The 11,970-nt window shown below is 42.4% G+C and overlaps 1 protein-coding gene across 2 annotated transcripts; it reads right to left on the bottom strand.

Moving 5' to 3' along the window:
- Positions 1-5,716: 5,716 nt before the first annotated feature.
- Positions 5,717-11,244, bottom strand: LOC143292034 (putative G-protein coupled receptor B0563.6). Of its 2 annotated transcripts, none has more exons than XM_076602204.1 (3): positions 11,202-11,244; positions 7,696-7,861; positions 5,717-6,853 (listed from the first exon to the last, which is right to left on the bottom strand). In XM_076602204.1, the coding sequence occupies exons 2-3, from the start codon at positions 7,842-7,844 to the stop codon at positions 5,893-5,895; spliced, it is 1,110 nt and encodes a 369-aa protein (XP_076458319.1). In that variant the 5' UTR covers positions 7,845-7,861; positions 11,202-11,244; the 3' UTR covers positions 5,717-5,892. The 2 variants fall into 2 exon arrangements, with proteins under 2 accessions (XP_076458319.1, XP_076458317.1); XM_076602202.1 differs by having other exon boundaries at positions 11,026-11,224.
- Between the last annotated feature and the right edge of the window lie 726 nt (positions 11,245-11,970).

Genomic DNA, 11,970 nt, shown 5'->3' with positions numbered 1-11,970 from the left:
TAGTCACATTTCAATAATTAACCATACATGTGCATTGATTATAATGCTGCGTGGTGTGCCAGGCAGACATCTGAATTTGGTTTATAATAAGATGATTCAATGCCTCCATCATTTAGGGATGCATGATTCTATAGAAGGGGAAAAAAAGATAGGTATTAAAATGCAGAGCAGGCAGAAAGTATCACCCATTATGAAAGTTTTAGAAATTACTTTTTGTGTAAATATTTTTTAAAAGTATGCTTTTAGATAATTCTTGTGTTGGTTTTGACATCAGCTTTTTAAAATTATAAGTGTATTAAACATATTGTAAAAAAAAGGACAGTATGTATTGAAAATTGTATTTGTAAGTGTATTGTGAATAGTATAATACAGATGTGTACCTAATGTTAACACTATTGCTTGATAATAGTTTTTGTAAGTATATTGTGAATAACTAATATTACATACAGATGTGTACATCTAATACATATGTATGTGGCAGCATCTCTATATGTTATTGGGGGAGTGGGGGTGTTGTATATTGTGGTTATTTTTTTGTTTGTTTCATCTTGAAAACCAGTGTAATGTTTGTTTCTTCTTGAAAACCTGCACTGCTAAAAAGTTTTGTAAAGAAATAATTTGTTTTACTTTGTACTTTCAAAGTTTTGAGCAGCTAAGTTGTAAACATAAAGCTTTTAGTGTGTGCTTGCAAAGGGGACAGAAAAGATCCGTGAGAGAGAGAGAGAGAGAGAGAGAGAGAGAGAGAGAGAGAGAGAGAGAACAAAATCTTATTGAATTTTAAAGATGATTTATTTCTGGATTAGTTTTCCCCTTTCAATGGAATGTAAATATAATCCACATTGAATGTTACATGTGGAGGCAGCTTTTGAACAATGTAAATATCGCAACACTACTTCTCTTGCTTTATGGCTGTCTTTCTCTGATTCTTTTCAAAGTTTTATCATGGTGGAGTCTGTTTGAACAATGATATAGTTGACTGTTTTACTGTTAATGTGTATTCCTGGAGAGTGGGGACAGGAATAGCTCTTCAAAGAGCGTAGCATTACTTGGAGCTTGAGCAAGTAGCAATCCTGAAAAGCTCTTCAAGAGCGAAACAGGAGAGGATTGTTTGAAGGAATGGTTGGTTGGCTGCTGTTGTTTTTGTTATTGCTTGATATATGTGTTTCTTTCTGTCTGTCATTCATCAACCTGTCTTAATGTTTGATAAATATGTCTTTCTGTCATGAACCAGTTTGATACATGTCTCTTTCTATCTATCATTAGCCTGTTTTATCGTTCAGTGCATGTATCTTTTTCTGTCTATCATTAGCCTGTCTTATTGTTTTATACATGTCTTTTTTTCTGTAATTCATTAGCCTGTCGTACTGTTTGATACATGTCTCTTTCTATCATTAGCCTGTTTTACTGTTTGGTACATGTCTCTTTCTGTCTATCATTAGCCTGTCGTACTGTTTGATACATGTCTCTTTCTATCATTAGCCTGTTTTACTGTTTGGTACATGTCTCTTTCTGTCTATCATTAGCCTGTCTTACTGTTTGGTACATGTCTCTTTCTGTCTATCATTAGCCTGTCGTACTGTTTGATACATGTATCTGTCTATCATCAGCCTGTCGTACTGTTTGATTCATGTCTCTTTCTGTCTATCATTAGCCTGTCTTACTGTTTGGTACATGTCTCTTTCTGTCTATCATTAGCCTGTGTTACTGTTTGGTACATGTCTCTTTCTGTTTATCATTAGCCTGTGTTACTGTCTGATACACATCTCTGTCTAACATTAGCCTGTCTTACTGTTTGCTACGTGTCTCTGTCTAACATTAGCCTGTCTTATTGTTTGATGCATGTATCATTCTGTCTATCATCAGCATGTCTTATTGTTTGATACATGTCTCTGTCTATCATTAGCCTGTCTTACTGTTTGGTACATGTCTCTTTCTGTCTATCATTAGCCTGTCTTACTGTTTGGTACATGTCTCTTTCTGTCTATCATTAGCCTGTGTTACTGTTTGATACATGTCTCTTTCTGTCTATCATTAGCCTGTCTTACTGTTTGGTACATGTCTCTTTCTGTCTATCATTAGCCTGTCTTACTGTTTGATACATGTCTCTTTCTGTCTATCATTAGCCTGTGTTACTGTTTGATACATGTCTCTGTCTATCATTAGCCTGTCTTACTGTTTGGTACATGTCTCTTTCTGTCTATCATTAGCCTGTCTTACTGTTTGATACACATCTCTGTCTATCATCAGCATGTCTTATTGTTTGATACATGTCTGTTTCTGTCTGTGAACCTGCCTCACTGAGGTGATTTTTCACTGAATAAAGTGCAGATATGTATCTGTCATATTCTTTTTTTTTAGCTCAAGATGTTTTATACGAGCCTGCCTTAAAAGGATGATTTTCCAGTGCAAGTAAATACCTTTCAGATACATATATATTTCGGTGCAGGGAGCATTCAGCAGGGTGTCCATGTTTACGCTGCATAACTAGAAAGAAGTGTGAAAAATGTACTGGGATGCTAGGTGCTAAACTCATGTGTGTCCAACAAGAGCTGTGTTGGGCTTCATTGACGCCCATATTTGTTGTGACAGTGAGCTTAGTTTTAGCACAAATGCAGTTAAAACATCGCAGTGACGAAAAGTGATACAGAGTTAAAAAGAATATTTGGTTTTCTTATAATCCTGGATAAATAGCATCATCAACACCAAAACATCAAGAAATATAGGGCAGCTATTTTCTCAGTGTTGGCAATGTGTTCACTGGTCTTCATCAGCATTGATGTGTTAGTGTAGGTGTTTGTTACTTGCTCTTGGATTGTAATGCTTGCTGAAATAGAAAGAGTATATAAAAAAAAATTATGAAGAAATCACTTGTGGAGTTTTTTGGTGGTTGTTTGTTTTTTTTTTTGGTTGTGTGTGCATAAGTGTTGATTGTGTGCGTATGGATGTGTGTTTGTTCATTGGTGAAGTTAAAGAGAGTGAAAGAGAGACACAGAGATTGTGTGCGTATGGATGTGTGTTTGTGGATTGGTGAAGTTAAAGAGAGTGAAAGAGAGACGCAGAGAGATAGTGTATTCCACACACACCATCCACACAGTCACAGTCACGTCTACACAAACACACTCGCGTCCAGACATACATTGTCACATTCATACAGACACACTCACGTACATCCAGAAGTGGAGTGATGGCCTTGAGGTAACGCGTCCGCCTAGGAAGCGAGAGAATCTGGCAGAGTCGCCAGTATTTTCTCCCCCACCACGAGACCTTGAGTGGTGGTCTGGACGCTAGTCATTTAGATGAGACGATAAACCTAGATCCCGTGTGCAGCATGCACTTAGCGCTCGTAACAGAACCTACGGCAACAAAAGGGTTGTCCCTGGCAAAATTCTGTAAAAAAAAAATCCGCTTATATAGGAAAACATAAAAAAACGGCAGGCAGAAAAAAAAAGAAGAAAGGGTGGCGCTCTCAGTGTAGCGACGCGCTCTCCCGGGGGAGAACAACCGAAATTCCACACAGAGAAATCGGTTGTGACAAAAAAGAGAAATACGAAACAATACAATACACAAAAATTAACAAATAATGAGGCCAGGAAATTTTCAGTTGAAAAACCACCGAGACAACCGTTATAGCTGTATTGTCCATGTGTTCTGTGTGGCTTGTTCAGGATTAAAGAGGCTATGCCAGTCTTGAATAAAAGCTAATTTGTGTTTGCACATTTCTTCTGTCTTTGCTGCTGTGTGCACATGTCAAATGATCTGTATAAGGACAGGTCCGGCGCTTCCTTTTTTGAGGAAGTGTCTGGGTTTGTTCCAATGTACCTTTTATTTACCTGTGTGCTAGCTGAATCGGTAGCGTAAGCAGCACTGACTTGAAGTTATGTACCTTGTGAATGGAGAGAGTTACCACTCTTTACTATTTGTAAATCAATACAATACACAGTCGCATTCACACAGACACACTCATGTCCATACAGACGTCACATTCATACAGACACGTCCATACAGCCATACTCACGTTCATACAGACACATATCCATACAGACATACTCATGTTCATACAGTACCCCTGTGTCTAGACACGGTTATGTCCACACACACAAACACGAAAGAGCAAATTCTTAAGATTGTGTGATACCTGCAACAGTTTAGAAGAGGAGATTCACCTTTCAGACAATTGTGTAAAATATGTGATACCTGCAACAGTTTAGAAGATGAGATTCACCTTTCAGACAATTGTGTAAAATACAGTACTTACAGACACAGATTCCTGATCGATATATGTCGCCCAAAAGCAAAGCCCAGTGAACTGATCCTTCTAAAAGAGTTTCAACCAAAGCTGGCGAACTTTGGTCACGAATGTTTCTCTTCATAATATGCTCATGTTTATGTTTCATTGTGTCATAAACTTTAAGGTTTTATGACAATAAAAAGCATTCTATTCTATCACACACACACACACACACACACACACACACACACAGACACACACATCCATATAGAAACATCGACACACATGAAAACCGCAGCAAGTCGTTCCCACTGGGGCATAAAGAGCCGAGATGTCTCTTGACGTTTAACATCTGAACTCTTCACTTCCTGCAGTGGGACAAAGCAAAATCCCCACGATTCCAAATGTCCTGCGACAGATTACGTTTTTGCTTCCATCCACTTTATAGAACTGCGATAATGATATTTTTTGTATTTTTTTCCCTTCCCATTTTGTGTATGTATTGTGAATGGTTTGTGTACTGAGCAGGATATCACGGATTATGAGAGGTACTTCCATGCTACGAAGCCATTATTCGTGTCCATCGATGACTGCCGATGATGGCTTATCGTATCGTCATCCTCGGATCCTGAGAAATAACCATGAATACCAAGAGCTAATGCTGGCGCTTTTTTTCTTTTACCAGCACCGTTCAATGTGAAGATGATAATAATGATGATGATAATGGTGATGACGATGATCATGACAATCTTGGGAGATTAGTTACCAACTGGGGATCAACAATAAAGTCTCTTTCAATTCATCGATGATCCCACTCGGTAAACATCTACGTCGCATTGTCATACACCACTGAGACAGACAGAGAGAGAGAGAGAGAGCCGGTGGGGTGGAGGTGCTGGTGGAATCCCACATCAACTACATTCACACACACACACACACACGCGCACACACGCACGCACGCACACACGTACACACACACGCACACACACACACACACACAATCTCGAGACGTGTCCTTTTAGATGACTTGTCACCAGAGCGACACAGATGCTTATTATGTAGCCATACAGTCATCTGCGGCGTTCATGTCACAGGCCCCTTTCTTCCGTTTTTGTAAGCCTTGTTGGTTTGGTCCAACTCTGTGTGTGTGACCCAGAGAGAGAGAGAGAGAGAGAGAGAGAGAGAGGTAAAGAGAGAGAGAGAGAGAGAGAGAGAGAGAGAGAGAGAGAGAGAGAGAGAGAGAGAGAGAAGGTTTGTTGTGAGAATCCATCGACCTGTGAACGAACCGGGAATGATGACAAGGAATAGAATGCAACAGAACTGTTGGTATTTTCCCCCAAGCATCAGGCAAGACATACAACTTGAAGAGACCAAGAATGAGAGAGAGAGGCACAGAGAGAGAGAGAGAGAGAGAGAGAGAGAGAGGCACACACACACACACACACACACACACACACACACACACACACACAGAGGACATGCAGACAGAAAGACAAGCAGGCATACACTGAGATGAAAAGGCATTCATAATTAGTCGCAGAAAGTGTGTCTTAAAAATCCTCGACAATCTCCGTCTCCTCTGACTCTGTGCCTAGCGTTCCCTCTCCCCTTCTTCCTCTCAAGCCTTTTTTTCTGGTTGCCTGAGTACAATAATGACGATAATGTCACCAGCGACAACAGAACCGACCCAGAAGTTTCTTCAGCTCCTGTCTAAAACGCCGACCACTGATGGTGTAGAGCAGGAAGTTGACGCCGTGGTTGCTGTACATAATGTTGTCCACGAAAGCGTGCGTGAGGAAGGACCGGGCTCTTTCCGCGTCTGAGGCGGGCGACCAGAAGTACTTCTCGTACAGCAGCACGATCACCACAGGCGACGTCAGCATCAGGAAGGTGAAGGACACCAACAACAACATGACGGTGATGTTGGTGTTGGTGTTGGCGGCTTTCTTTGCGGCACCACCATCTCCACCCCCACCCTTCGTTTCTTCGTTGTTGTGGGTGTCGCCGGAGGATGTGAACTGCTTGCTGAATTTCTGCGAGCGATTCAGCTCTCTGATGATGAGGACATTGAAAACTAGCAAAGAAACGAAAGAAATAAAGCTGTAGATAGAAGCGTCGATCCAGGTGTATATCTTCCTGATGAAATAGGCGACGTTCGGGTCTGGATAATAACACATCATCGGATCTTCAGGATTACCCGAAGGGCCTATGCGCCTGGTGAAAAGGATCTGGATGTTGAGGGCGAAGGAGAAGATCCCTATTGCTGTGATGGCTCTGAGAGCAGACTTAGGAGTGCACCAGCTCTGAGCTTTGAGCGGGAACCTGACCACGATGAATCGGTCCACAGTCATGGCCAGAAGCAGCAGGACGTCAAAGTGGATGCAGAAGTAGAACAAGAACTCATGGATTCCACAGGCCCAGCCACTACGGAGGAAAAACTCAGTTTGACCAACGTAATCCCTGATGATTCCAGAGAAGCCAATGATCAGAATGATACAATCGAGTACAGCGATGGCAGCCATGTAGACGCACGTGGAAGTGTTACGCAGACTGGTGAAGACGAGTGTCAGGAAGCACAACAAGTTGCCCAACACACCCACAACCGTCAACGTAGGAATGTAAATCCTGCACATGAAAATAAATTACTTGAAGACTGGTTGGTTTTGAAATGACTGATGCAATTATTTTGTTTGTAATTTCAGAACATTGACCTCTATAGAAAATGTCCATTAGCTGTATGCAGTTATTATACTTAAAGTGAGACATACAGCAGGTTATTCGAAAATACATTAGAATTATTTTGAAGACATTTTCCTACAACAAGTAGGCAACACTGTTCTGTTGCAGTGCGGGCAATGCATTTTCACAATGCTACAACAAAAGTAACAAATCTCATAATGCAGGCACGGAAGGGACTTTTCAGATATGTGAAATAAGGAGGATGTAATGATTTGGACATTGACCCTCAGATATGATCGTTTCTTTTATATGGTAGATCTTTTTCCAGAGATATACCTAGGGACAAGCTCCTTTCCCCTTGTCCTTCCAGTCACTATTTGAAAAAAACCCCAAACTAAACATCATGCTCTTTTCTATTTATTTTCAAAAGAGCAAAAATGAAACCAAAAATGCTAGAAAGAGTTATCAAACAAAATGGAAATAAATGTGTTAGAAACGCAGAACGCGAGAAAAAAAGAAGAGAGAACAGAAAACTAAAGCCAGAAACAAAGAAAGCGATAGAACAGTTGAAATATCCACTGAGCACAGAATTCGGGTATTTTATACCGAAAGAGCCCCGGAGTCTTGAAAAAGGAGGAAAGGGATGGGAAGGAGAAGCGGGGGTGGGGTGGGGTGGGGTGGGGTGGGGGGTGGGGTGGGGTGGGGGGGGGGGGGGGGGGGGAAGGGGGGGGGGGGGAGGGGGGCAGACAATAACAACACCAGCAACAACGCCTTCACTGTGTTCTTACCTGTCAATTAAAAGACCAGCCTTGACTTCAGCCATCTCTTCGAAGGGTGTCCCTGTGTTCATGTCCACAGGTGGGTGAATGGTGGTCACAATGATATCAGATGACATGTCATCAATGTGGACACCAAAGGTGTTATTGCTGCCTGCCATTCGTCTGTCCTCTTGCTCTGTACGGAAGAGAGCAAAAACCTTTGATGCTAGATTCACGACGGCAAGGTCTGGTGAGTCAGTTATGAAATGCTCTCTCTCTCTCTCTCTCTTGATCTGTTCACTCGGTCCACACACTGCGTATGACTTTAAGATGTTTCCCACATGGACCGCGCGAATCACATTCTCCTATGTGCTACCGTCTATTTAAAACATTACGTGCTAGCGCATCGGAGTGCTGTGTTCGCTTTTCTGTGTCTGGAATGAGTTCTACGTAATGAGTTCCCAGACAGTAATCTGCTGCTTTTGACTTGAGGTGGGTGCAGGGGTATGGGGATAAGACGTGGGGGTTGCGGATTGGGGGACTATTAAAACCAACTTGTCTCGCCAAAACACGATTCAGAGAAACCGACCATTCATTCCGTTGTTTTAAAAGTTTATAATGAATAACGAAAATAATAAAAAGTTCCACGACCCTTGTCTATGTATGCATGCATACATACTTGAAAGTTTCAGTGATAAGAAGCCCCCCTCAGTCAAGTGTTTCGGCCCTTAACTCCTTACAATTTAAAGGGGCGGGCCGCACCCAGGTCATGACTCTTGGATGCCCTTGTATTGCCGCCTTCCCCCCCCCCCGGTCCTCAGCAGGTTCGAACCCACGCCTCCAGGGTGGTCGCCACTTCAGGGCTGAGTCATCTTTTCTGGCAGACGTTTTAACCACTGGGTTATCGTACGCCTAACTTGAGTTGGGAAATTTAATCCTCCTCGACTAGATCCAGCCTGAACTCTTTTCTGCTGCTTCTGCCATTGCCTTGAAAGCCCGTGTCCTCTCTCTGCCAGAAATCGACAGCTGTTTCATGAGGCTGTAGGCAGACGCACTCACGAACCCTCTTGCACCAATCTCTCTTCCTTTCTTAATCCCTTCCCCCTTGCCCCCACCCCCACCCCCTCCGTCCTCCCCTCCACCTCAACCGCCCCCCTTTTCATTCGAATATACAGAAATGTCGATTTCTAATTAATAATAACAATCATCATTATGATAGAAATGATAATAATCCAAATGATAATAATAATGTCATTTATTTTCAGTCTAATATCATCATCTTAGATGAACAGACTATAAATAAATAAACGAACGAATCCCTATGGCGAGGACTTTGGCTTGGAAGCCAGATTCTCTCAGGTTGCTGGCTAGACGAGCATACTTCTCGGTTTTGTAGATGTGGGCTTCCTCCATTCTGCTTTCGTATGACACAGTGAGCTCATTCAGAATCGCTCGTTTCGTTGCCTTGGAGTGGAATACTATGTCGGGTCTCATGCCGCTCTTGCTGATGATTTCCGAGTGTTTCGTCCCTTCTGGTAGGTCGGCTGTGCATTCCCAATCTTCAGCACCATCAGGCAGCCTACGTTTGCATGCTTTGGATGTTACAGCTGCTCCTGGCTAGACTTTATTGCCTTCTGCAGAGCGGAAATCTACGACCCTTGTCTATGTATGCATGCATACAATCTCGAAAATTTCAGTTTTAAGAGCGGATGAGATATCTGAGCTCAGAAGGTCCAACACAAAGACAGAAGGTCTGATACTGCAGAAAGTCTGATACTGCTGATGGTCTGATACTGCAGAATTTCTGACGCTGCAGAAGGTTCGACACTGCAGACGGTCTAAAACTGCGAGGTCTAACACGCAGACGTTTTGATAGAAGTTCTTACAATGCAGGTCTGAGAGAATGTTTATAACCGCAGGTCTAACACTGGCTTGTCTGACATTGTCTAGCAGAAGCTGTAGCGTTGTAGAATATCTAACAGAAGGTCTACGGTTGCAGAAGGTCCAACAGACACTGAAACATTGCTGAATATTACGAAAGGTCTAACACTTCGGAAAGTATAACGGGTCTGACAGAAACTCTTGACATCGTAAGACGTCTATGGGATGGTCTAATACTTCAGGTGTGATATTGCAGAAGGTTTAACAGTACGTTAAAGGATGAATTAATGAATAATATGAATACTTACATAGTACCTATCCTCGGTCGGAGACCAAGCTCTAAACGTTTTACAAACACGGGGTCATACCCTACCTGGGTGGAACCGACTGACGGCTGCCACTGGGTGCTCACCATTTGTTTCCTGTGTCATTCAATCAGATTTCAGGCACGCATAAATACACACTCAGACAGACATTTAACATTTTCCGTGCATGACCGTTTTGTTTATCTACCCCGCCATGTTGGCAACCAAACACCGTTTTCGGGGGTGTGCATTCTGGGTATGTTCTTGTTTCCATAACCACAGGATCTTTAATGTTTGATTTGATCTGCGTGCGTATACCCACGAAGGGGGTTCAGGCACAAGCAGGTCTGCATCCATATTGACCTGGGAGATCCGAAACATGTCCACCATTTCCTACCTGGCGCCATTACCGAGATTCGAGCCCCGGACCCTTACATTGAAAGTCCAACGCTTTAACCACTTGGCTGTTGCGCCCGTTAAACACCACGGAAGTGTAACACTGTGGAAGGTCGACGTGTAACTATATGAAGTGGTAAAATCATTGTGCCAACCAGCCCCCAGAATACCACCGTCTTCGTCAACTTGGTGAACTTATTTAAAGAAAAAGGTGTTCAAGTTAAAAAAAAAAAAAAAAAAAAAAAAAAAAATTGTGTGTAGTTCCAAAACGAAACCAAGTTCCAAAAGCACGAGTCGTATAAACCACAGATTTTTATCATTTTTATCTTTTATTTTTTTTTATTTTATTTTTTTTTTTTTTTTTGGGGGGGGGGGGGAAGGGGACGAGAGTATAACAAAATAATGTCAAAGCAAAAGTGACAGTTAAGTCATGCTGACTGAGGTGACAATGTTAGGAAAATAGGCCTCCTTACTACTATTACTACTTCGATATTACTACTATTTGATAGGAAAAACAAATAAAACTGCACGCAGGAAAAAATACAAAAAATTGGTGGCGCTGTAGTATTAGCGACGCGCTCTCCCCGGGGAGAGCAGCCCGAATTTCACACAGAGAAATCTGTTGTGATTAAAAGAAATACAAATACAAATACTTCTACTGCTGTTACTCGCGGTAGTTGTTGTTGGTCTTACTCGTGTTGCTGTTGACTAGTAGTTTATCGCAGCTTGCTGTTAACCACGTTTATTTCGGAGACTGAAAAAACGAGTTCAGACTTACATCCAGAATATCACCGATAAGTAATGTGTGCACAGAAGAGTTGAGAAGATGAACTCTCTCAACAGCAGCGTGTCAGTCTTTGAAGAAATCACAAGTATAACGAGCACTCTGTACTGCCAAAACAACAAAAAGAGATAATTTGTTTTTAAATGCAAACAATTTATAGTTTACCAGACCTTTTATACTGTGAAGACTGCAAAACAATGATGTGTGTGTGTGTGTGTGAAGAAAACTGTTTGCCTGCCAACCAAACTGTACAAGGTTTTATATATTCCAGAACACACACACACACTCTCTCTCTCTCTTTCCCTGTGTGTGTGTGTGTGTGTGTGTGTGTGTGTGCACGCGCGCGTGCGCGTGTGTGTGTCCGTCCGTGCGTGTGTGTGTATATGTGTGTGTGTGCGTGTGTGCGTGCGTTCGTGTGTTTGTGTCTGTGTGTGTATGTGTGTGCACGTTCGTTCGAGCGTGCGTGCGTGCGCGTGCGCGTGCGCGAGTAGCAGCAGTAGAAGTATTTGCATTTCTTTTTATCACAACAGATTTCTCTCTCTCTCTCTCTCTCTCTGTGTGTGTGTGTGTGTGTGTGTTTGGGTGGATAGGTGAGCGTTGCGTTGTATGCGCGCACTGGAGCCACATTCCAATAGATGAACTGTGTTGCGTTTTGTAATAGCCATATGTGTGTGTGTGTGTGTGTGTGTGTGTGTGCACGTGCGTGTGTGTGTGTGTGTGCGTGTGTGTGTGTGTGTGTGCGTGCGTGCGTTCGTGTGTTTGTGTCTGTGTGTGTATGTGTGTGCACGTTCGTTCGAGCGTGCGTGCATTCGTGTAATTCGTGCGAGCGCGTGTTGTGTTTTTTCGTTCAACGTCTTTTCACTAAGAGTCATATAAAACGAGTGTGTGTATGTGTGCGTGTTCGTTCATGTGTGCGTGCGTGTTTGAGTGAGTGTGTGC

The sequence above is a fragment of the Babylonia areolata genome, chromosome 18, assembly GCF_041734735.1.
Source record: "Babylonia areolata isolate BAREFJ2019XMU chromosome 18, ASM4173473v1, whole genome shotgun sequence".
Lineage (NCBI taxonomy): Eukaryota > Metazoa > Mollusca > Gastropoda > Neogastropoda > Buccinidae > Babylonia > Babylonia areolata.
The sequence above is the reverse complement of the archived record's forward strand: the minus strand, read 5'-3'. Positions and strand labels throughout refer to the sequence as shown.